The sequence below is a fragment of the Lithobates pipiens genome, unplaced genomic scaffold (assembly GCF_037356315.1).
Source record: "Lithobates pipiens isolate NorthernLeopardFrog02 unplaced genomic scaffold, aLitPip1_a1.2 Scaffold_22, whole genome shotgun sequence".
NCBI classification, from domain to species: domain Eukaryota; kingdom Metazoa; phylum Chordata; class Amphibia; order Anura; family Ranidae; genus Lithobates; species Lithobates pipiens.
This window is the reverse complement of record NW_027507784.1, coordinates 324,252,806-324,278,724: the sequence shown is the minus strand read 5'-3', so window position 1 is coordinate 324,278,724 and position 25,919 is coordinate 324,252,806. Positions and strand designations below refer to the sequence as shown.

General features: G+C 45.1%; 2 protein-coding genes across 2 annotated transcripts in view; both read right to left on the bottom strand.

The window, feature by feature from the left end:
- Window positions 1-4,283, bottom strand: part of RHOT2 (ras homolog family member T2) — a 72,265-nt gene extending 67,982 nt beyond the window's left edge. Inside the window, exon 1 of the mRNA XM_077449539.1 lies at window positions 4,137-4,283. Within this exon, the coding sequence (XP_077305665.1) occupies window positions 4,137-4,173 (37 nt within the window). The 5' untranslated portion in view covers window positions 4,174-4,283. The remainder of the gene's footprint in view (window positions 1-4,136) is intronic.
- Window positions 4,284-15,658: 11,375 nt separating this feature from the next.
- Window positions 15,659-25,919, bottom strand: part of WDR90 (WD repeat domain 90) — a 66,731-nt gene continuing 56,470 nt past the window's right edge. Inside the window, 8 exon segments of the mRNA XM_077449538.1 lie at window positions 15,659-18,382; window positions 20,268-20,352; window positions 21,696-21,815; window positions 22,979-23,122; window positions 23,301-23,431; window positions 23,514-23,679; window positions 24,777-24,899; window positions 24,988-25,159. Of these exon segments, the coding sequence (XP_077305664.1) occupies window positions 18,225-18,382; window positions 20,268-20,352; window positions 21,696-21,815; window positions 22,979-23,122; window positions 23,301-23,431; window positions 23,514-23,679; window positions 24,777-24,899; window positions 24,988-25,159 (1,099 nt within the window). The 3' untranslated portion in view covers window positions 15,659-18,224.

The following is a 25,919-nucleotide window of genomic DNA, read 5'->3' as shown; positions in this document are numbered from 1 at the left end:
CCTGCCAATGCCAACCAGTGTCACCTGCCAATGCCACCTGGCAGTTCCATGTGCCTGCCAGTGCCACCGCCAGTGCCACCTGCCAGTGCCAATCAGTGCCATCTGCCACTACCAATCAGTGCCACCGCCAATCAGTGCCAACAACAACCAGTGCCACCACCAATCAGTGCCATCTGCCAGTGACAACTAGTGTCGCCAACCAGGGCCACCTGCCCCTTCCAAACCAGTGCCACCTGCCAATGCCAACCAGTGTCACCTGCCAATGCCATCTGGCAGTTCCACATGCCTGCCAGTGTCAGCCAGTGCCACCGCCAATCAGTGCCACCTGCCAGTGCCACTGCCAATCAGTGCCATCTGCCACTACCAATCAGTGCCATCTGCCACTACCAATCAGTGCCATCTGCCACTACCAATCAGTGCCAACTAGTGCCACCGCCAGTGTCATCTGCCAGTGACAACTAGTGCCACCGCAAACCAGGGCCACCTGCCAATCAGTGCCACCGCCAGTGCCAATAGTGCCACCTGCCAGTTCCAATCCAGTGTCACTTGCCAGTTCCAATCCAGTGTCACCTGCCAGTTCCAATCCAGTGTCACCTGCCAGTTCCAATCCAGTGTCACCTGCCGGTGCCATCTGGCAGTTCCACGTGCCTGCCAGTGGCATCCAGTGCCAGCCTTACTCTTTCTGGTCAGCCCGTAACCCTGATGTAACAGCGTTTCAATGGAGTTATTGACTGGGTGCTCCATTGTGAGTTAGGGATAGGGGGTGAAAATGAGTGGCCTTACCCCGGGAGCTGACAATCCATACCACTCTAAAAAAAACAAAAAAAAAAACTGGCTCCTAACTTTTTAAACTGGCTCCTAAATTCAAAGCAAATTTGTCAACCCCTGGGCTACTAGCCTGAACGTAGTCCCGTCATAACGTTACAAAACAATCGGATTTTCCGACAACTTTGTCTGACCGTGTGTATGCAACACCAGTTTCAGACAAAATCCAAAGGATTTTGTTGTCGGAATGTCCGACCGTGTGTACAAGGGCTACCACTCAGGAGATCCTAGATGAGACTATCGGCATTTTGGGAGTGTTTGAATAAATGTGGTGAAACTTCCCCATTGGATCCCTGTTCAGGATTGGTTTTTATACTGCTTAGCTGACCTTCCCTTGTGTGGGGGGTCCATACCCGACGGTAAGAGACGGTGTTATCTTTCCTTTGGAGCACTCTGTCTAGTGCCTTTGCTGATCACATTTCTTAAGCACTTTGGAACTACTGTATATTGAAAGGACTTGATAGTCTTTCCTTAGTGGGGAATTGGATGTCACAGTCTGATTATTGCTTTAGCGCTGCAACTTTATTACATTTTGTATATGCATATTGTGCTATCTTAGCATTTTGTTCAATTTTGTAATTTTTTTATTGTTATACTGTCTTTGGAAAGTCATGTATTTTACTAAACACCACAGCTGTTCATTATATTTACTATTGTATTCTGATGGCTAGGAAATCTCCCACTGTCAGAATACAATAGAACAGGAGGAATTCCCCCACCCCTCAATATTGACCCGTGGTTGAAGGAAAGAAAATTGCATAATCTATGGCCTGCGTTACCGAACGCCTGCCGAGCGTCACGATCTTCTGACTGGTGTCTACATTAAACAGGAGCTAAACTCTGAAAGAGGCCCTGTCATAAGACCATTTATTTCAGCTAAACTCCTCCCATGAGATTATATTCAAAATTCTCTGTAGTCATCCAAAAGGCACCAAAACTCCTGCTGGGTGCCGCCATCTTGGAATGCGATGTCAGCTGACCCAGAGCTGTCACATGAGTGGACTGTACAGCAGGGGGTAGGCAACCTTCCCACTCTAGCTGTTATGGGAAGGGGCTGGTAAATATGACATATGCTATAGAGACCACTTGTGTGACAGCTCTGAGTCAGCTGACATCGCATCCAAGATGGCGGCACCCAGCAGGAGTTTCTGTGTTTTTGTTTTGGTCCTTTCCTGAATGAACGCAATACATGAGTGATCACACTGATTGCTTCTCTCTGTGTCTATTCATCATTGAAACTGTTTTCTATGCTTCAGTTTGTGAATGAACAGGAAGACGCTCAGCACAGAGCACTTCCCATTCATTCATTGTGCAGTGCAAGTGAGGCTGCAGAGAAAGGGACTGGGGAATCTCTGTCCTCAATCCCTTATTTAGACCCCCGATGCTTCACCAAAGGCCCCCCAACAGGGCAGTTAACAAAATGTAAACAAAAAAATACATAAATAAAAATTCTGAAAACAAGTAAAAAATAAAAATTCCAAAAAATAGATAAAAAAAAAAAAGAAGGACTTGTTCAAATGTGCTTTGCTTTCTGAAGTGCCGTGAGCATTTGGATTGCCCATTAGAGAGCATTTGACAGTAATATGCCTCCTCACTGCCCGATTTAACCCTGTACTGCAATTGTGTGCTTTGCAGGAGGCTTCCTGAGCAGTGCTATTCAATTAAATGGGTCTCGATTGACGAGGATATAATTTCTGCCATGGCTATGAAGCATAGCATAGTGGCTGAGACATTTTAGCAAAAATATCATTAGATATTTTCCAAGTGTGGGGGATGGGCGGAGGCTGTCAGGTAGGCTGTAAGGGGCCCCATGATTTCTAAAAGGAGCCCTATATTTGTTAATTTCTTGGCGTTGTTCATGATCCTCCCTGGCCATTCTTCCCACTGAAACCAATGATGGGTACTATTACCGTTGACACCAATGATGGGGCACTATTCCTCCCACTGACACCAATGATGGGGCACTATTCCTCCCACTGACACCAATGATGGGGCACTATTCCTCCCACTGACACCAATGATGGAGCACTATTCCTCCCACTGACACCAATGATGGGGCACTATTCCTCCCACTGACACCAATGATGGGGCACTATTCCTCCCACTGACACCAATGATGGGGCACTATTCCTCCCACTGACACCAATGATGGGGCACTATTCCTCCCACTGACACCAATGATGGGGCACTATTCCTCCCACCAACACCAATTATGGGGCACTATGCCTCTCACCGACACCAATTATGGGGCACTATGCCTCTCACCGACACCAATGATGGGACACTATTCCTCTCACTGACACCAATGATGGGGACAAATAATGGGATTCCTCCCATTAATACCAACAAAGCATTGTTTACTCACACTGGGTACAGTCCGTTCCACACTAAAGTCTGAAAAGGACAGTAAACTGGCCCTTTGGTTAAAAGGTTTGGACATTTTAGAACATTATCTAGAACATTATTTGAGATGGCTGGTTGGCCTAACGATGTGTTAACCAGCACATATGATACCTATCTTTACCATTCATTTCAGCAGGATGGCACCTATACAGCTGCGGCTCATAACGTGTCAGGGGTGCGGGGCCACACATGCAGACAACGGGTGTTTTGGGCCATACATGCAGACAGCGGTGTTTAGGGCCCCTGACATGGATGTGGGACTGGAAGCAGCAGTTGTAGCCATGCAATCCAATAGACATGAAAGGGATGGCCTGCACATGGATGCCCTGTGTGGGCAAACACGGGGGTCGTAGGTCACCTGTGTGAATGACACCGAATCAGTAACATGATGGGACTTGTAGACTTCCCACCACTGGAGTGCCAAATACTCATCCCTTCTGCAGCAGCTACAACCAAGGCTCTCTAGAGAGGAGATGAGAGGGCAGAGGAGCTGGACCAGCACAGACACCTGCAGGGCTGTGCCAGAGAACTGATTTTTCTTAGAGATTTCAGACTTTTTAGCAAACAAATACAAAATAATTGATGGAAATACAAAGCACTGCAAGTCAGAATTTCCAATGCAGGATACTGCCGGTTTTATTGATTGATGAAGGGGGGTCTCCTCTCCTCCCCCAGGTTCTCCTCCTCTGCAAGGTCACCTGACACACTGCAGGGTCTTTCTCAAGCCCCCAGCAACCAATAAAAATACACACTCAGGGCTGCTTACTACGAGCAATCTGCCCTCCATGAACACGTGACCCCTGCGGGTGAGTCAGGTGGGGGCAGCACCTGTCAGAGGTGACATTGACACTTCTCCCCCACCTTGTGCTGAGACAGGTAAAGATATCCCCCCGGAGAGCCCCGCTCACCCTCCCCCAGGAGGAGGATCCTCACGTCCCGCTTCATGGCTCCGGCGCCGCCAACACCTCCAACTTCCGGGTGCCCAGGCGGACCGCCAGTGACAGAGCCCCGCCACTTCCGGCGTCCCTCTCCACCACGCTACGTCACATCCGCCCCCGGGCGCTTAGCTTCTACTTGCCATAGCAACGTATGGGGTGGGCGTGGCCGCTACCTGCCTGGGAGCACGTAGGCGGGACGGGAGAGTGGGCGGTGCCTTGTCGTATGACTTCTCCACGTGCTGAAAGAGGAGACTGTTGCCCATAGCAAACCTATCAGAGCTCACCGCTGTGGCTAACATAAAGGGATGTGATTGGGTATCATGGTTAACTTATCACATCCTGTGGGTAACACTCACATTACTCACAGTTCCTGCTGGATGTTTCCCATAGCAACCTATCAACACACTGTGCCCAAAAACACCATCCCCACCGTCATAGATGGAGGTGGAAACTTTATGCTTTGGGGGTGTTTTTCTGCTAAGTGGACAGGAAAATTTCACCATGCCGGTTAACCACTTTAGGACCGAGCCTCGTTCTGAGATTTTAGTGTTTACAAGTTAAAAACATTTTTTTTTGCTAGAAAATTACTTAGAACCCCCAAACATTATACTTTTTGTTTTCTAACACCCTAGAGAATAAAATGGCGGTTGTTGCAATACTTTCTATCACACCGTATTTGTGCAGCGGTCTTACAAGCGCACTTTTTTGGGAAAAAAAACATTTTTTTTTTAATTAAGAAATAAGACAACAGTAAAGTTAGCCCAATTTTGTTTTTATATTGTGAAAGATAATGTTACGCCGAGTAAATTGATACCCAACATGTCAGGCTTTAAAATTGCACCTGCTTGTGGAATGGCAACAAACTAGGGGTAGAATTATTCCTCTCACTCTACCAACCGCGGCGATACCTCACATGTGTGGTTTGAGCACCGTTTTCATAGGCAGATGCTACTCACGTATGCGCGTGAGCTCAGCGGGACGGGGCGCGTTTAAATATTTTTGTTTTCTTATTTATCTTACCTTTTATTTTTACACTGTTTAAAAAAAAAATGGTGTCACTTTAATTCCTATTACAAGGAATGAAAACATCCCTTATAATAGAAAAAAAAGAATGACAGGACCTCTTAAATATGAGATCTGGGGTCAGAAAGACCTCCGTTCTCATATTTACACTAGACTACTACAATACAATAATAAAAAAAAATTAATAAAAAATTGTAATTTAAAAAAATAAAATAAAAAATCTCCCTTTAAGACGTATGGGCAGAAGTGATGTTTTGACGTTGTTTCCGCCCAGCAATGTTATGGAGACTGGTGGGGGCCATCTTCCCCTCACTTGTCTCTATGACCAGCAAGGGTGAAGATCCCATCGCCTCCGCCGCTGTCTACGGCTCTGGTAAGCAGCAGGGAACACCAGAGTGCAGTGGGAAGGAGGGAATCTGCCGCAGAGACCACTCTTATTGGAAACCGGTCCGCCGGCTGAAGAAGAGGATACCGGGGTTATGGTAGCTAGCTGCTGCCACAAGACCCCTCTCACACTGGGGGCGTTTTGCAGGCGCTATAGCATTAAAAATAGTGTCTGCAAACCTCCCTAAAAAAGTGGCTCCATTCACTCCCCGAGGGCTTTCACACTGGAGCGGTGCACTAGCAGAGCCTCACCAAAAAGTCCTGCCAGTAACTTCTTTGGAGCGAGGAACTCACTGCTCTTCCACCACTTTCCCCCCCCCCCATTGAAATCAATGGGGCAGCGCTGCTATACCGCCGGCGGTGTTTTGCGGGTGGATTTAACCCCTTTTCGGCCACTAGCGGAGGGGGGGTTAAAACCACCGCTAAAACTACAGTAAAGCAGCGCTAAAAATAGTGCCACTTTACCGCTGACGCCCTAGGCGGCACAGTGTGAAAGGGCTCTAACAATGATGTCCCCCTTCAAAGTAAGGATGTACATCGTCGTGCGCCGGTCGGGAATAGAAATAATGGAAAAATTGACTTTACCGGCACCAATCATAGAAAATATACAGTAACTTTTATTAACCACTTCCCACCCGGCCAATGCATATATACGGCCGGGTGGGAGCCGTCTACTCCTGATAGGCCGTTCAGGAACGTCCTTCAGAAGTAGCGGGATCGCGTGCGCGCGTGCCCGCGCAGCGGCGCGATCCCGATGTGCTCGTGTCACCCGGACACGGCACATCTCAGATCGGCAGGAGGGCCCTGTGATTGGCCCTCCTGATCACATGACGGCCATGTCCAATCACGGCCGTCATGTGATGTAAACAAACAGCCGGTTGCTAGGCAATCGGCTCTCCTCTCCTCACACGGAAGTCATCGCTGAGGAGAGGAGAGCAGAACGCTGCAGCCGGCTGATGATCAGTGAGTATGAGCTGTTTTTTACAGCTTTTTACTCACTGATCATCAGTCTAGTGTCAACACACAACACACCACACAGTACAAACACAGTCCCCACATATGTCCCCAAAACACACATGTCCCCAAAACATACATGTCCCCAATAATAAAAACATGTCCCCCACATATGTCCCACTAAAATCACATGTCCCAATGATTATCTGCACACATATGTACGTGATCACCTGCACACATATGTACATGATCATTTGCGTACATATGTCCCTGATCACACAAACCAATTATTATACACTTAACTGAATTTTTTTTACCAAAAACATGTAGCAGAATACATTTTGGCTTAAATTTATGACAAAATTAGATTTTATTGGATTTCTTTTCAAATAGAAAAAAGAAAATATTGTTTTTTTTCCAAATTTCCGCTTTTTTTGCGCTTATATCGCAAAAAATAAAAAACGGAGTCGTGAATAAATAACACCAAAATAAAGCTCTATTTATGCGAACAAAATGATAACCATTTCATTTGGGTACAGTGTAGCATGACCGCGCAATTGTTATTGAAAGCGCTAGAGCGATGAAAGCTGAAAATTGGGCTGGGAAGGAAGGGGGTGAAAGTGCCCTGTATTGTAGTGGTTAAACAATTAATACATAAAAAAAATGTAAAAAAATACTGCCAAATGAATTCAGTAGACAACTAAACCTGTCCAATATGGATCGTGAGTGTCAAAACCACGCCATAGTAGACATGTGTGACTGTTATGCCGTGTACACGCGACCGGACTTTTCGACAGCAAAGTTCCGACAAAACGAATCCGTCGGACAATTCGATCGTGTGTGGGCTCCATCAGACCTTTGCTGTCCAAAAATCTGACGGACTTTAGAAATAGAACATGTTTCAAATTTTTTCGCCGGAACCAGTTCCTATCAAGAAATGCGTTCGCCTGTATGCGAGTCCAACGGATGAAAACCGACGCTAGGGCAGCTATTGGCTACTGGCTATGAACTTCCTTATTCTAGTCCGGTCGTATATCATCACATTCGAATCCATCGGACTTTGGTGTGATTGTGTGTGGACAAGTCCGTTCATTCGGAAAGTCCGTCGGAACTCCACCGAAAAGTCCGCTCGCGTGTACGCGGCATTAGGCTACTTTCACACTGGGGCATTGTGGGCACTGGCGGTAAAGCGGCGCTATATTTAGCAGAACTTTACCTTTGTTTTAGTGGTGTTATGCGGCCGCTAGCGGGGGCATTTTAGAGCTCCTCCTCTTCGCCTATTCATTTTAGTCTACGCAACTTCGCCATTTTTCTGGTGCACTTATATTAATACACGGTTATATTGCTTTACCTGGCACGCCCCCACATATCACCTGCTGCATACCTTGCATGCCGTATGTGCAGCAGCCGCCCCCCCCGCATGCTGTTTTGGTGTTCCCTGCATCTCTCGAGACTTTATACCAATATTGTATATTATTATAATTGTTATTGACTGGCTCTTTCTCTCCCTAGAATGTTTATCAAGCTCCTGAAGAAGCGATTTTCATGAAACATGTAGCACTTTTTTGTATGTTATAATCTCACACACTCACTACTTTACATTGTAGAAAAAGTGTAATTTCTTCAGTGTTGTCACGTGAAAATATAGAATAAAAAATTTACAAAAATGTGAGGGGTGTACTTACTTTTGTGAGATACTGTGTACAGTGCCTTGAAAAAGTATTCATACCCCTTGACCTTTTCCACATTTTGTCATGTTACAACCAGAAATATAAATGTATTTTATTGGGAGTTTATGTGATGGACCAGCACAAAGTGGAACAATTGTGAAGTGGATGGAAAATGATAAATGGTTCTCCAAATTTTTTTACAAATAAATATGTGATAAGTGTGGTGTACATTTGTATGGTGCTTTTGGGGATGTCTCTACCAGCTTTGCACATCTAGAGAGTGACATTTTTGCCCATTCTTCTTTGCAAAATAGCTCAAGCTTTGTCAGATTGGATGGAGAGCGTCTGTGAACAGCAATTTTCAAGTCTTGCCACAGATCCTCAATTGGATTTAGGTCTGGACTTTGACTGGGCCATTCTAACACATGAATATGCTTTGATCTAAACCATTCCATTGTAGCTCTGGCTGTATGTTTAGGGCTGTTGTCCTGCTGGAAGGTGAACTTCCACCCCAGTCTCAAGTCTTTTGCAGACACTAACAGGTTTTTTCTAAGATTGCCCTGTATTTGGCTCCATCCATCTTCCCATCAACTCTGACCAGCTTCCCCGTCCCTGCTGAAGAAAAGCATCACTATCACATGATGCTGCCACCGCCATGTTTCACGGTGGGGATGGTGTGTTCCGGGTGATGTGCAGTGTTATGCCGCATAGCATACACACGACCGCACTTTCCAGCAGAAAAGGTCCAATGGTCTTCCGGACGGACTTCTGAACGAACAGACTTGCCCATACAAGAACGGACTAAAGTCTGTTAGTTTTGAACGTGATGACGTACGACAGGACTAGAAAAGGAAGTTCAATAGCCAGTAGCCAATAGCTGCCCTTGCATTGTATTTGGTCTGTCAGACCAGCATACAGAGGAACAGTGTTCCGGATAGGAATTGAGTCCGTTGGACAGATTTGAAACATGTTCTATTTCTAGGTCCGTCTGAATTTTTTAAAGAAAAATTATCGGACTATCCAACGGACTGATTCCGTCGGACCTATGCTGCCAGAAAGTCCGGTCGTGTATACGGCATAAGTTTTCCACCACACATAACATTTTTCTTTTAGGCCAGAAAGTTCAATTTTGGTCTCATCTGACCAGGGCACCTTCTTCCACGTGTTTGCTGTGTCCCCCACATGGCTTCTCCCCATTGCATACGGGACTTCTTATGGCTTTCTTTCAGCAATGGTTTTCTTCTTACCACTCTTCCATAAAGGTCAGATTTGTGGGATGCACAACTAATAGTTGTCCTGTGGACAGATTGTCCCACCTGAGCTGTGCATCTCCTGCAGCTCATCCAGAGTTACTATGGACCTCTTGGCTGCTTCTCTGATGAATGGTCTCCTTGTCTGGGCCATTTAGGTGGACGGTCATGTCTTGGTAGGTTTGCAGTTGTGCCATACTCTATCCATTTTCAAATGATGGATTGAACAGTGCTCCGTGAGATGTTCAAAGCTTGGGCTAATTTTCTTTTATAATCTAACCCTGCTTTAAACTTCTCCACAACTTTATCCCTGACCTGTCTGGTGGGTTCATTGGCCTTCATCATGCTGTTTGTTCACTAAGGTTCTCCAACAAACCTCTGAGGGCTTCACAGAACAGCTGTATTTATACTGGGATTAAATTACACACAGGTGGACTCTCTTTACTAATTAGGTGACTTCTGAAGGCAATTGGTTCCACTAGATCAGTGATGGCGAACCTTGGCACCCCAGATGTTTTGGAACTACATTTCCCATGATGCTCAACTACACTGCAGAGTGCATGAGCATCATGGGATATGTAGTTCCAAAACATCTGGGGTGCCAAGGTTCGCCATCACTGCACTAGATTATAGTTGGGGGTATCAGAGCAAAGGGGGGGCTGAATACAAATACATGCCACACTTTTCACATATTTATTTGCAAAACAATTTGAAAACCATTTATCGTTTTTCTTCCACTTCACAATTATGTGCCACTTTGTGTTGGTTTATCACATTAAATCCCAATAAAATACATTTATAGTTTTGGTTTTAACATGACAAAATGTGGATAATTTCAAGGGGTATGAATACTTTTTCAAGGCACTGTAGGTACACCCTGAACCGTCTGTACCAACGTTCATTTCCTGCTTAGGTGTGGAATCAGGTTAAAAGTTGAGTGTCTGTTTCCCTCCTGTCTGTTTCCGCTACTACACCTCCATCGCTTTGTATGGTTCTCTGTGATAAGGTTATCAGTTTACTTTATGTCATGACTCATGGTGATAAGCACATTAGACCTTTACCATCCTCCTATAGATATAGTCTATGTATGTGCACGTCTCACAACACATGTATTTCTAGGCTACAAAAGAAGAAAATAATACAATGCTAGAATCAGGCTGGTGTATTATAGTCATACGATTCATAGGGAATACATATGGACCAGTGTTGATCCCAAATTCTTAATGCAGAACTAAACCTTTCCAGCCAAGGAAGCTGCCATCTTGGCCTCTGTTTGATCTTCAACTGCCATAGTGTTGCACATGTGATCAGTTCTGACACCAGACAATTTGATGGTTTGACAGTTTGGTTAAAGTGGAACCTCCGCTAATCGGAACCCTCCCCCCCTCCGGTGTCACAATTGGCACCTTACAGGGGGGAGGGGGGTGGAGATACCTGTCAAAGACAGGTATTTACACCCACTTCCGGGCATAGACTCCCGTGGGAGTCTATGTCATATCCTGTCCTGCTGCGCTGTCTGCTGGGACACACACACAGGTCCCAGTGACAGCGTGGAGAATTTCTATTGCGCTGCGCGACTCGCACATGCGCAGTAGGGAACCGGGAAGTGAAGCCGAAGTGAAGTGACAGTTAGCATTCTCAAGATGCTTTTTTTTTTTTTAAACAGTTACATTGATGGGTTTAGTTCCGCTTTCAAGTGGAAATGAACCCATCTATTTAATGGTTTCCAGGCTGGTTGTGCGTTCAACCGGACTGTTAAACCATCCAATGGCCAGTGTCATAACTGATCACATGTGCGTCATCTTGGCACCTGCAGATCAGACAGAAGCCAAGATGGCAGCTTCCTTGGCTGTAGAGAATATGAGGGTTTAGTTCCCCTTTAAAGTATAACTAGGGGGCTCTTTCACACAGGTGGCTGAGCTGTGGTTCTATCTCTCCCTGGCCACCCACCAAAATTCGAACATTACACTTAAAGTCTTAAAGTGGTACTAAACCTTCCTATTGTTTTCAGCCAAGAAAGCTGCCATCTTGGCCTTTGCTTGATCTGCAACTACCATGATGCTGCATGTGTGCATCAGTTATGACACCAGACATTTGATGGTTTAACAGTTTGGTTGAGATCACAGGAAAATGTGGCAGTTATCATTCCCGGAATGTAACTTTTTTTTAAAAAAATGTTAAAACTGTTAAATGGATGGGTTGATTTCTGCCTTAACTCAGGCAGCAAACCCAGCGAGATCAATGAGGCTATCAATTGGTTGTTTGCTAATGATTTGTACCGTATATACTCGAGTATAGGCCGACCCAAATATAAGCCGAGGCCCCCAATTTACCCCCAAAAAACTGGGAAACTTATTGACTCGTGTATAAGCCAAGGGTGAGACATGCCTGTCCATCCCTGTGTGTCCATCCGTGTGTGTGTGTGTGTGTGTGTCCATCCGTGTGTGTGTGTGTGTGTGTCCATCCGTGTGTGTGTGTGTGTGTGTGTGTGTGTGTGTGTCCGTCCGTCCGTGTGTGTGTCTGTCCGTGTGTGTGTCCGTCCGTGTGTGTGTGTGTGTGTGTGTCCGTCCGTGTGTGTGTGTGTGTGTGTGTGTGTGTGTGTGTGTGTGTGTGTGTGTGTGTGTGTGTGTGTGTGTGTGTGTGTGTGTGTGTGTGTGTGTGTGTGTGTGTGTGTGTGTGTGTGTGTGTGTGTCCGTCCGTGTGTGTGTGTGTGTGTGTGTGTGTGTGTGTGTGTGTGTGTGTGTGTGTGTGTGTGTGTGTGTGTGTGTGTGTCCATCCATCCCTGTGTGTGTGTGTGTGTGTGTCCAGTAGTAGGCAAGTTCAGGTTAGACCAAGTAATTAGGAGGCTGCAATAAGAGATAGCAGCCTTAGACTAAACGAGCTAGTAGCAATGTTTTGCTAAAACGCTCGCCAGTAAACGAAAAAGCCCCCAATAGATCACTTCACAGTGGATGTGGGATATATGTGCACATCTGAGGGTCAGGTAGTCAAAAGACAGGATGGTGCTTGGGTCCTCCTGCAGCAGGCGTCCATGCACAGTGTAGGAAGTTCCGCCATTGGGGGGGGGGGGGGTCAAAACACCCTGCTAGTGCCAGGCAGTGGGTTGTTCACAAGGCGGGTCAGCTACAAGGGCAGAGGTGGTGAGGGGGGGAAACAGAAAATGACATCTTGCTGACCTTTCCACAGACGGTGCCTGGGATCTTCTCCTTGATGCCCGGATTGCCGCTCTTCTCGTCTGACAGACGGCGTCGGCGCCTCAGCGGCCATGCCACTGTTCAAAAGCCGCACCTCCGTCTGTGATAGGCGGAACACTCAATTTCCCAGCAGTCTGTGTTACGCCTATCACGGACATCCTCTCATCCTCGTCCGTAGTATGAGGATGAGCGGATGTCCGTGATAGGCGGACCACTGACTGCTGGGAAATTGAGTGTTCCGCCTATCACAGACAGGGAGGCGCGGCTTTTGAATTGTAGAATGGCTGCCGTCTGTCTGCTCGACACGCTGATCGGGCAGGCAGACGGCGATGACTCGAGTATAAGCCAAGGGGGGCACTTATACTCGAGTATATACGGTATGTTGTTTGTTACAACCTGTTTAGATATCCTCCTGAGGAAGCGGTTGGTCTGCGAAACTAGTAAAGGAGACCCTTGAACGCCATCAGAACCAAATTCTCTTTTTTTGTATTATTTGTATATGCCAAACATTCTGGGGTGTATTATATTTTACTATTGATGTCTTATGTATTGTCCTTTTTTCTTTTCTTTTTTTGGATCTATTAAACATTGGTAAGTTTTATCTTTCTTCTTTTTTTTGTTTTTTCTTGCTACAAAAAGTACCGGTATAGTCCAAATACTATCTATTGGTTTGGGTTGGTTATGGGTTGGTTATGGGTGGTTAGCATGAATGGCTGCCCCAATACCCCCACACCAAGCTCTTTGAAATTCTAAAATTTGTGGATGATGGTACTGGATATTTTTAGACTTACCTGAGGCCATACTCGCAATTCCCTGATCAATGAGGCTTCACCGCAACCACAAAGCCAAAATTCTTGACTTGTAGCTGGGGCAATGTAAAACAAAAAAAAAACAAAAAGGCTTCTGGAGGCAGCAGTAACACTTCCTGAGCATCTGTCATCCACAGCTATACTTCTGAAGAGCGATCCACTGCAGATTACTTTTCAGGGTGTAGTAATCATGTTTTTTTTGTTATACTTTTGGTTAGAGTGGAGAGGGATTAGAACTTCTGTCATGTTTTTGTAGCTTTCTGTGTGCCGGCTGGTTAGGGAGATTCTAGTCCATAGTCTTAGAGGAGCAATGTCACAGAGTAATGTCACCAGGATCTCCAAAAATGGGTTCAAAACTTTAATCAGTGATGTTTCGGAGCCACGCAGAACCCCTTCATCAGGCATGGCCACATGCCTGATGAAGGGGTCCTGCATAGCTCCGAAACATCACCTTCTGCTGTAACTATGTGATCACCGATTAAAGTTTTGGACCCATTTTTGGAGATCCTGGTGTGCTGGTGACATTACTCTCTGACTGTGTAGCGTTTCAGCCGGAGGTCATTTCAGCACCCATTTGAAAATACAGCCATGTCTGCAGGAACTTGTGTGTTGGGAATATTGCATTTCTAGTCCATCTCAGGAGCAGGAGAGGGTGGCTATATCCCCACACACAGTGGAGAACGAACATGTCCACCCTCCAATAGGAAGTCAGATCACAGCAAATATTAAATTTAAATTATATATATATATATATATATATATATATATATATATATATATATATATATATATATATTTTATAATTAAAATATATATATATATATATATATATTATAATTAAAATATAAATATATATATTTTTTTTTTTTTCGAGATATGGAGGAGACTGCTGAGAGCAATAGAAGGGACTTTTATGAGTTAAAGTAGACTAAAGAAAGTAAAGTAGGGTAACTTTTTTTTTTTCCTTTTACATTTTTGAGAAGAGTGGAGAGGGATTGAAGACCCTGTCAGGTTTTTATTTCTGTCTGTGTCCCAGTTTTGGGGGGATTCAACCTCTCTATTGTTCTTGCTTCCATCATTGATTATGAAAGAAAATCCCATATTTTTCGACCCCAGAACATTTGTAAATTTTACGATTGGGCCCGCGTGCACACCCCTGAACTAGATCTATGCACCTCATTGGTCCTTTATTATTACCCCCTGTGGATATCCGTCACTGCTCAAGAGCTACTGTTATATGTAATTTATCTGTGGACTTCCTTCTTCTGTGGATTTGCATACATTTTTTTTTTCCTGTGGATCTCCATTACACAAGTCCTGTGTGCTTTCATAATTCCTTTTTTTCTATTCAGTTGCTTAGGGACTAAAGTGGTCCATCTTGTCCAATCAAAGAACGCTTTGTACTTGCTCTATGAATGCAAAGTATTCTCTGAATGGCACCTATACCAAGTGAGTGTCCTACTTTGTTCACTGAACAGAAGGAAAGCTGCTCGGCACAGGGCCTGTAAACTAGTCCTGGACCAATTCAGTTATGCAAAAATAAACTTATCTGAAATCCAAAAGGGAGTATGTTACCCCAACATTTCATATTCCCGATATGTGTCTGCTGTACCATGTGCCTGCATGAGATCTTGTTCTCTTTGTATTACTTCCTATGTGTAAAATCACTGGTTTCCTGACCCTTTGCTTTCCTGTTAAAAACTGACCACACTAGGCATGACAGCACAGCATGGTCAGTTATCTAGCTGTGAATGCTGCCTGCTCTCCCCTTCCTTCGCACAGCCATTCACTGGTAAGATCAGTGCACTGCTGTTTCTCCTCCTTCAGCTCTCCGAGCGCCTTATGCAGCTGAGAACAGAAAATATGTGATCACTTAAAAAAATAAAAGTAGTATTTTTTTAAATGTTTTATATTTATACACAAAACGTTTTGCCTATAAATTCCATATTAAACTGAATGGGTTGTTTTACAAGGTGATTATTTACATATACTTTAAAGTTGGCTTGTCACTACGGAAGAGTCTCTGCTGTATAACCAGACACGTCTGATTAGACTCTAATACCTCCTTACAGGTGTTATTCGGTGCACATCTGCATGGTGAGCGCATTCTGGATCTTGTACACTGTGCAGGGCCAGTTAGGACAAGTCCAGGAGCATCAAACATTCATAAGAAAACAAAACTCAAGAGATGCGTGACTTTTTAGAAACTTTTTTTCAAAAGATAAAACATAATAAAACAGAACATGTTAAAAAATAATAAAAACAAACAGTTTAAAAGATCAATTGAAATGTGCAAATAAAATTTTAAATAATTTTTTTTGGCAGAACAATGTTTACAACCTATGTACAAAAGGCACTTCTATTTGCAAAGATCTCACTGCAGTGTTCCTTGCTTTTAAAAATATCCTGTCACAAATATATACTTAAAATATGTTCTTATTGGAAAAAAAAAACAAAAAGAAAATGATATATTCCATGCAGTATGTTTCTGGTTTGTGGGATCACATGCTTCAAACCAAAAACATAAACTCTATCCACAACTTAAAAAAAAAAAAAAAATACAAATAAAAAATAATTCAAAAAGGCATTTTCATCAACAGACTTTGGAGCTTGATCATTAGAAACCACCAGCTCTCTATGGGATTGTTTTTCTTTCAGCATTTACACAAAAGCTACTTTAGTGTGTATTTGTGCCTGGTTTTACAAAAGGAATACCCACCTGTTGGTTACTGATAAGTATGGTAGCCAATGTATCAGAATAGCCTGTATTTATTTCAGGATAAAGTTCACCTTTGTATAAAAAAAAAGTGCATTGAATATCTTTTATATAGGAGCCTGCAAAGCATTGCACCCACAATCAGTGGATCACAGATGCAACACAGGGCTCTTGCAGACGGTCAGTCAGTGCCGACACGTTCATACGGGGTGCAGCCCCCCCCCCCCCAATCCATGCGCCTGGCCCCCTTATGTACATGCAGAGCACCGGATGCATGGACTCCAACTGGGGTTTTTTTTTTTTTTAAGCACGATTATAGCCTGAGGCTCTAATGGGCTTCAAAAAAAAAAAAAAAAAATGGTGGGCTCGGGGTGCAGTACACTGTGCCCTGAACCCACCCAGTTGTGGGACAACAGCGAATTAATATTCGCCAATATCTTCCTGAGTCTCAGGACCTGCTTCCTGATTGGCCGGTTGGATCTCAGGACACACCTCCTGTTCAGTTAGGAGGCGAATCGGGAAGATATTGGTGAATATTAATTCGCTATGGTCACACAACTGTGTGGGCTCAGGGCGCAGTGGTCTGCGCCCCCAAGCTCACTTTTTTGTGAAGCCCATTAGAGCCTCAGACTTTAATCATGTGCTTAAAAAAAAAAAAGTTGGAATCCATTCGCTAATATCTTCCTGATTGTCCTCCCGGCTAATCAGGAAGCAGGTCTTGAGACCCGATTGGCCAGGGATTCTTAGGACTCCCTGACTAATCGGGTCTCAGGACACACTCGCTTCTCCCCCCGGCTAAACAGGTGGTGTGTCCTGAGAGCCGGGAGGACAATCGGAAAGATATAAGCGAATGGATTCCAACTTTTTTTTAAGCACATGATTAAAGCCTGAGGCTCTAATGGGCTTCCAAAAAATGGTGGGCTCGGGGTGCAGAGCACTGCGCCCTGAGCGCACACAGTTGTGTGACAATAGGGAATTAATATTCGATAATATCTTCCTAATTCGCCCCCCAGCTGAACAGGAAGTGTGTCCTGAGACCCCACCGGCCAATCAGGAAGCAGGTCCTGAGACCCGGGAGTCTTAGGACTCCCTGGCCAATCGGGTCTCAGGACACACTTCCTGTTCAGCCGGAAGGAGAAGCAATGGCCTGTCTCTTCCTTCCCCCGCCTCCTAAGTTAAGATCAGTCTCCCGCGGGGGGTGGCGGTGGATCACCGCTGCATTCACCTACCTCTAACGCCAGGGAGGGTGGGGTGCTTGTGACAATTCCCATCCGCTGTCTGTCTCCCGTGGGGGAAGGGGGGTGGGGGGGAAGGTGGTTGGGGGGATACATGGCGTTATTTTGCCGCTGTATTTAGCACCAGCCGCCACTGCGGTCAGTGTATGTGTCTGCTCATACAGGTAGGCAGTTACACAATGACAGGAAAACTCAATGAAACTACCTACAGCACTCATCAGCACACTGGTTGCTCATAGAAAACGACAAGCCGGTGAATGACACGGCTGGGTGAGCGGAGCCCCGCATGGCCAAGTTTAAAAAAAATAAAAAATAAAAAAGTGTGACAGTAAGTGTGGGGAGAAGATCTCGCTGTCACAATAGGGGATGGGGGGGGGGGGGGCTGCTGCAACAATAACATGTTACACCCTGAATACGAGTGTAACACGTTACAGAAGGTGAACTTCTCCTTTGAATAGCAGCCAATGAAGTGAACCCTAGAGAAATCATGGCCTTATAAAATCCCAAGTTATTCAGAGACATTTCATGTGAATTTAGCTTTTTTGAATACAATCAGAGTGACTGCAAGTCCTAGGGATGGCTAAAGGTCCAACCATACCAGTCAGCTCCTGCATTTGGTTTTCCATTGTCCCTCCAGTAAGTGCACAGGTAGTATGGAAAGTGAAAAAATCCACGGCAACCAATCACAAAATCATCTTCTGCTCACCCGGCCTATAAAACTTCTGATTGGATGCTGTGGACTACTACCGGGCATACATTGCAAACAGCTCACTGTGCCGCCATAGTCAAGAAGGCCAACAATCTGCCAAAATAAAAACAGGAATCAGGAATGTTGGATATCCCAGACGAGCACTTGGTTGTAGGACGCTGTGAAGAGCAGGTTGCCCGTTGGAGATACTCGGCATAGATGTACGCAGTCATCGTGTGCAGAGAAGTCTTGCTGTGTGCCAGCTGAGGTGTCGATGATCCGCAGAAGCCTCTCTGTGAAAAGGAATTGGAGGTCATTTAGGAGTGGAACTTTAGTCAGAAAATTATGGTAAGTCCTGCTGGCTCCTTTTGCAGGTATAGCTATGTAAAATATTAAAAATAAGTCCCTGTACTGTTTAAAATCCAGTAATACTCCCTTCTCACCCTGCTCTGCACATGCTCAGTTGCTCTCCATTTTTAGGCACTGTGCTGAATTTATAGAGGCCGATCTGCTGAAAGCCTAAAGTTGTACTGCTGCTCAGGGGCTCTGGGCTTCAGCAAAATGGCAACCTCCAGCAAGAACAGGAGCAATGCAGGAGGCGATTTACAGCATAAAAAACTTATTTTGGTAGCATAATTATTAATATGGAATTTATGTTTCTTATTTTATTTTTATCAAGTTATTGATACGTTCCGCTTTAGGAAAAAAGTGGCATGGCAAGGAACACAAATAAGACTGAATGACCAGTGCTTGATTGTCACTGTGATCAGAGAGGGTCACCATTACATTTTAGTAAAGAGCAGCTGTCATCTACCAAGTGCAAAACCACTATACACACACACACACACACACACACACACACACACACACGGGAGACGTTTTACCTGCTAAAAGGATTTTATTTATTTTTTTGTCAATCCAATCATGAGATATAAACAGCTCTGCCATACAGCCTGGCCTGTAGCACTAACCTTTCTAGTCCCTCCCCCAGCCTGGGACTGGACAGTGAAAGAGCACAGGATGGAGCTCATGTCACTGTTACTCTTCCTATTGTGGAAGTTTTATGAAGATGCATTTAACATGTATTGTCACAGTGTCTCCCAGTGTTAGTACTCCCGCAGCCCGCTCTAAAGAGCTGACTGGCACTGGTTGAGATCCGTTTGGTAGTGGAAAACTTCCTGAGGTTGGAGAGAGGTGTTTGCAGAGTGGTGATATGTCCGCCAGCGAACGGGCCCCTGTGCGATGCACAGACGTTCGACGTTCCTTCTGCAAAGACATCATTGGTTTAGCTGATGTGCGCTCGTGTCACCACTGTATGCCTGATCAACATATTTGGGGTGCCATGGCATACACCTGCGGATAATCTCCCATCAGCAGGAACGGTAGTATAGTACGGGTATGCGTTGTTCTTTGAGCAATGCAGAATAAGGATTCACAAAAAACGGGAGCTTTTGAGTTATGGTCGAGAACAGCGTTCATGTTTGTTAGCCATGCGGCTTCCTTTGTTTGGTTAAAGAGCATGGCTTACAGGTAAAACATACACTCTGTCCCCACTCAGACATGCTCATAAGACTCCCCTAGTCATTATTCATTGGTTGTTGACATTCATTTCCTGTGAGGTCATATCCTGTGGAGGAAGCGATTGGCTGTTGGGGCCAGGACTTCCTGTTTGTGACTTCCTTTGTGTATGTGAATAAAAGCCAAGAGTCTCTGCCCAGTAGGGACAGATGAAGGCCCCAAGATGGTGATTATGTCTGTTTACTGGGGAAATGCGGGAGACATGGATTAAAACCAGATGCATTATACAGAAAGGGCACGTATTAGCGTAGGTAATTATACCATTAGACAAAATGGGAGCTTATTGGCGCAAAAGAGTATGGTGGGTTTTTCCACGACACTATCAGCATGCTCCTTCCACTGCAGCACAACTGTTTTGCTCCTTCTGCTGCAAAAGGCTGACACCAAGTCAAAATCAGGTACAAAAATATTTTTTGGGGTGGGGGTGGGGGGTGTGTGTGAGATGAATACAAAGCTGCAATCATTTTCCACTCTTTACATCCGCCAGGAGTCAAACTGTAACCAGTATACAGACAACTCAGCCTGCCAATATCATGGCAGAACGAAGGCACTATTTATATTCCTGTCTTGTCCAGAACGATATTAATGTATTGAACCTACCGCCACTGCCCAGGGCAAGAAGTGATGCTGCAGGGGACATAGACAGGGAGGTGGCGAAGTGCGCCAGCGGGATCCTCAGCAGTACCTGCACAAGACAAATAACGTGATAAGAGCACACAGATCATACAGGAAGGCCAGACAATAAAGAAAAGGTCCAGAAGGTAGTGACAATTGGTGGATCTATTGTGCTAGGAAAATACAGGTGCGCTTCTGAAAATGCTAGATGCCTGGCTGGATCTGGCTCCATGACTTCCCGAGCCTTTGACTATTATAAAAATAACAAAAAAAACAAAAACACATGCAGCCAGTGAAGTCCAAACTCCTGGTCTGTATACTTGTTCCTGACCAGTAACTCAAAAAAGTACTGAACTTATCATGCTTAAATCGGCAATGACAGCCAGAGAGCATTTTATAAAGCGTGGGCAACTATGGAAGCTTTCCTACATCTCTAAACACAGACTTAAAGTGTTACTAAACCCAGGACCCTGCATTCACTATATCTGGTCTCCCACAGTATATAGAAACTATATTTTAGTAAATATAAACTGCTAAATACCTTTTCTCATTAGCAGTATATAGCAGTCTTGTGACTATCAGTGTCTGCTTAAAGCTGGGAGGAGGAGTTTCCATTCTACTCTGACTGTCCTATGAGGCTGCAGGACCCCTGACGCTCTGTCTGAACAGTGTAGATTGGCTGTGTCCTCATCACATACACTCCAAGAAAAAAAAAAAAAAAAAAAAAAAAAAAAAAGAGCTCTAGCAAAATACACCAAACTGAGCATGCGCAGACCGACTCCAAAGTCTATCTTATCCGGAGAGGCTTTGAGGACAATGCAAGAAGGGGGGGAATCAGCGAAGACAGGATCAACAGCCTTTTTACACAATGCAGAGGATTAACCCCTTAGGTTCCACAGTGAGTATAACAAGCATGTCTTACTGCATATACAGACTGATTTTACTGTTGTGGGTTTAGTAACACTTTAAAAGAAAAAGTATGGGAATCGGGGTTACTGCAGACTCACAACTACCTAGGTGGATGCTGCATCTGTCCCCCACCACCTCTTCACCGAGAGCTGAGCGTTCAAACAGTGCTGATGGCTCGGTTCTCTCACCTCCCCGAGCAGAGAGATGCTGCCTGTGAATCAGCAGCTCTTGCTCTGCTCCTCCATGCTCACTGGAGTGCTGAGCTGTGGAGGGGCGGGAAGCGGCTCGCTGAGAGGCTGGGCCAGCCACCAGCCAGGCACCTGGAGGATCCAGACTCCCATTGTCAGGTAACGTGGTGCCTGGACTGGTATTGGTGACAAAAACAGGGCACAGGAGTGCAAAACGAATTGCACTCATGTGACCCATAGGAGAAGCCGAATGAGCTTTGGCTGGACTTCTCCTTTAAACTTAGAGCAAACAGCCGATAGCGCCAGGGTACATTACCGATTTCTGAGCCAGGGTGTAAAACAAAACTTCCTTCTCCAACCCGAATCCAGTGTACACCACGGTGCCAGACTGCCATGGGCAAAATGCTGCTAACGTCGGCAACGGCAAATCGGGATCCTTAGGATGGAAATAAAATAGCTTTTTAACCACATTGCATAATAAAAGGATTTCTACACATTTGTAAACACAAATTGGGGCTTCAGTTTAATCATATTTATATAAAAGAAGATGCAAAAATGGAACAGGCAGCCAGAAAGTTTGTTGCAGAGCACAGCCTTTACATTCTTCACCATGCTTTGTTAAAGCTGAAATCAGATCTGCTAAAAATATTGCCTTCTCTGGTTCATCCCTCCATTAACGTGCTAATGAAACTTGGTTTTCATTACATACTGTATTTTGGATCCAGTGAGAACATCACTGGGTCTCTGTGCAAAGCAGGCAGATAATGGTTGGTGGGAGGGGCTGGCAGATTTTTCGCCTTAATGCATAGAAAACTGAGAGTGTTTACAACTCCTTTAAATGATGACTGGCGTCTAGTCCGTGCAATAGCTTATTCATTTTTCTTTGTATTTGCATGTGGATTGCCCTAGATCTGGGGTCTCCAAACTGCAGTCCTTTACTTGTCGTTATCTGACCCTTGGGCCAGATAAACACCAACAGTGGAGTAGAATGCCTGTTACTGACAACAAGGCACTGTTCCTCCCACTGACACCATTGACGGGGCACTATTCTTCCACTGACACCATTGACGGGGCACTATTCTTCCACTGACACCATTGACGGGGCACTATGCTTCCACTGACACCATTGACGGGGCACTATGCTTCCACTGTCACCATTGATGGGACACTATTCCTCCCACTGACACCATTGATGGGGCACTATTCCTCCCACTGACACCATTGATGGGGCACTATTCCTCCCACTGACACCATTGATGGGGCACTATTCCTCCCACTGACACCATTGATATCCTCCCTCTAATGCCAAAGATGCACTGTTTACTCCCACTGTCACCAAGACAATTTCTACTCCCAATGACCCCCTGGTGTGGTCCCCCTAGAAAGTTTGGGGCCCCATGCCCTAGATAATGCCCATGTGTGACCCTGAGCCTTTGATTCAAAGAATGAAAATCGAATGAATAGAAAGAGCAGCCTAGATGATGCCGGACATCCTCCAATTTTTCAGGCATGGGGAACTTGCTGGAAGGATGTAGGCTGGCTAAAAAAAAAAAAAAAAAAAAAGTTAAAAAATACACGGTAGGAATTCCTCCGCCTCACCTCCTCACTGTCCGGAGCTGGGAAGCTCATCCAGTCCAACAGCTCGCATTTATCCTTTGGCCAATCAGAAGCCCAGATGCTTACACGCCTGTCCTGACTTGCAGCCAACCAGACCTCTCCTCCAGGTAAGCCCAGTTCCTCAGCCTACACAAAACAGAAAACATTGTGATTTAAGGAGACAACTTTAAAAAGAGAACTCCAGTCAAACAAAAAGTTTTCTAAAGTTTCAGCACCCCCCTCCTACGAAAAAAAAGAAAAAAGAATCTATGGCCTTTTGTGTGTCAGCAGATGCCTCATACAATCTCTATATGCCAATAGTTACCCTTCTCCGTGAGCACTGTATAGTGGTGATGGGGGATCCTTTGTGATCACTTAGTACTCGGACTGTCATTCCTGTACGGGTGCTGCTGATTGCCATCAAGCCATCGTTTCCACCCGACAGCAACACTTCACCTGCATCATCACAGACATGATAGTCATTAGTGCTCCTGCTATAGCCTAGCCTAGGCCACTACCGGATAATGAGGTCACTTACCACTCAGGGAGAAAGCAATGGCGGTGACAGCACAAGGGTGCGGGTGAATCTTCATCTCCATCTCTGTTTTGGACACGCTGAAGATTCGGATGGTCCCATCGCTGTACCCAGCGGCAATCCTCTGGCCAGATGCACTGTGGGGGCTCCAGTCAAGACACAAGCAGCTCTGTGCACAACAGTAAGTATGTTATAATAAATTAACCACTTCCCATCCGGGCCTATTCTGCCATTTCTCACCTATATGTAAAAATTATTTTTGTATTATAAAAAATAAAAAAAGTACACAGAACCCCCAAAGATTATATATATTTTTATAGCAGAAACCCTAGAGCAGGGTGCTCAACCTGTGGCTCTCCAGCTGTTGCGGAACTACAAGTCCCATGAGGCATAGCAAGACTCTGACAGCCACAAGCATGACACCCAGAGGCAGAGGCATGATGGGACTTGTAGTTTTGCAACAGCTGGAGAGCCACAGGTTGAGCACCCCTGCCCTAGAGAATTAAATGGCGGTCACATAGTAATTTTTTCTAACGCAATTTTTTTTGGGGGGGGAGGGAACAAATATATCCCAATTTTTGGTAAAGTATAAAAGATGACATAACACATGTAAACAGGTTTTTTTTTTTTTATATTTACATGGTCTATTTTTTTTGATCACTTTTATTCCTAATATATATATATATATATATATATATATATATATATATATATATATAAAAAGAAAAAAGTAAAAATATCCCTTATAATAGGAATAAGGCATGACAGGTCCTCATTATAGAGACATCTGGGGAGAGAGCCTGAAGAGGCGCTGCCTGGTGGTGGAAAAGGGGTGTGTGGGGGTGGGATGTCCCCTCCTGCTGCCTGATATGAATGAAAACAAATAGTGCAGACGCGTTTCGGCATAAGCCTTAGTCGTAGCTGGTTAACTAGCTATGAATAAGGCTGCTGCCAAAACGCATCAGTGATTGTTTTATTGCTACTTTGATGTACCAATAAACTACACATCAAGGAATTCTACTGTTTATGACGTTGGAGTGTGATAGGATACATTGAGCTCAGACGCCTGCGAGTGGATCTGGTGTATGGATTGGGTTACCCCTGCAGAGAGCACTGTTACCTTTCTATCTTTCAAAGTGGTTAAAGGGCTCGTAGACTGAAGACACATTTTAAAAGGTAAAAAGTTTCATTCTGCCTAGATTTATCGTTTTCATGGTTCCTCCCTCTCATGAAAAAGGCAAAGGGAAGTTTAGCACCTGCCATTACCTGATTAAGTACTTGGAACTGTAGAAGAAGCTCAAAGCTGTGCAGGGACCAGACACGCACGCTGCCATCCTCCCCACATGTGGCACAATGAGCCTCTCCCGGTGCCACCGCCAGATCTGTCACCTGAACAAGCAAAGGAAACTTGTAACACAGGAAATAAGGACAGTACTTTATTAATCCACCCCCCCCGGATGATTCGCTGTCACAGTACCTTGTTCCTATGTCCACTGATTAGACGGATGCTGGTACTCTCTACCCAGTTGATGTACCATAATGTACCAGCCGTTGTGCCCACAATGCCCATTTCCAAGGCATCATCGAATGATGCGCTGACAATAGCGCCATCTAGTGTCATCTCTTGCTCCATCAGGACAGAAGAGGAACTAAGAGAGAGACACACACAGACAAGTTTATTGGCCAGCCTTGCTTCAATGCACCAAGAAAACCAAGAAAAAAAGCAAACCGTGAGAGAATATACACAGCTGAGGGCAGTGCCCCAGAGGAAACTCTACCTAGGACTTCAGGTGCTGTAAAGAAACAGCTCTGACTACATTGCCCCTGTACAATTTAAAAAGAGACCCCTTCACCAGGCCATTCATTTTCACAACAATCTTCAATTGCTTTCATGATATTTTAGGCATGTTATTTCCCCACAAAAGCCCCTCTTGTGTAGAAATCCAAAAGCATTGAGACTGCTGCTGGGAGCCCCTTGGAAATGTAATCGGCAGCCCCAGCAGACTAAGCGCTGTCATTCAAGTGACACTATATCAGGGGTAGGCAACCTTTCAGACGTTGCACAATTAAAGAACTGTGGGGTGCGGCACTCTGGAAAAACAAAAAACAAATAAAAAAATAAAAAACTCCCAATAAAAAGATGGAATGAAGAACATGTGCGTCACAGTAGTTCCTTTGATCCCTTCAGGTGGCTCCCCACAGTAGTGTCCTCTCCCCCCTTCACATCAATCTCCACAGTAGTTCCCCCCCCCCGCCCCTTCACATCAATTTCCACAGTAGTGTCCCCTGCCCCCCCTTCACATCAATCTCCATGGTAGTGTCCTCGGCCCCCGCCCCCTTCACGTTGCTTCCCGACACTAGTGTCCCCCCCCCTTTCACATCACTCTCCACAGTAGTGTCCTCTGCCTC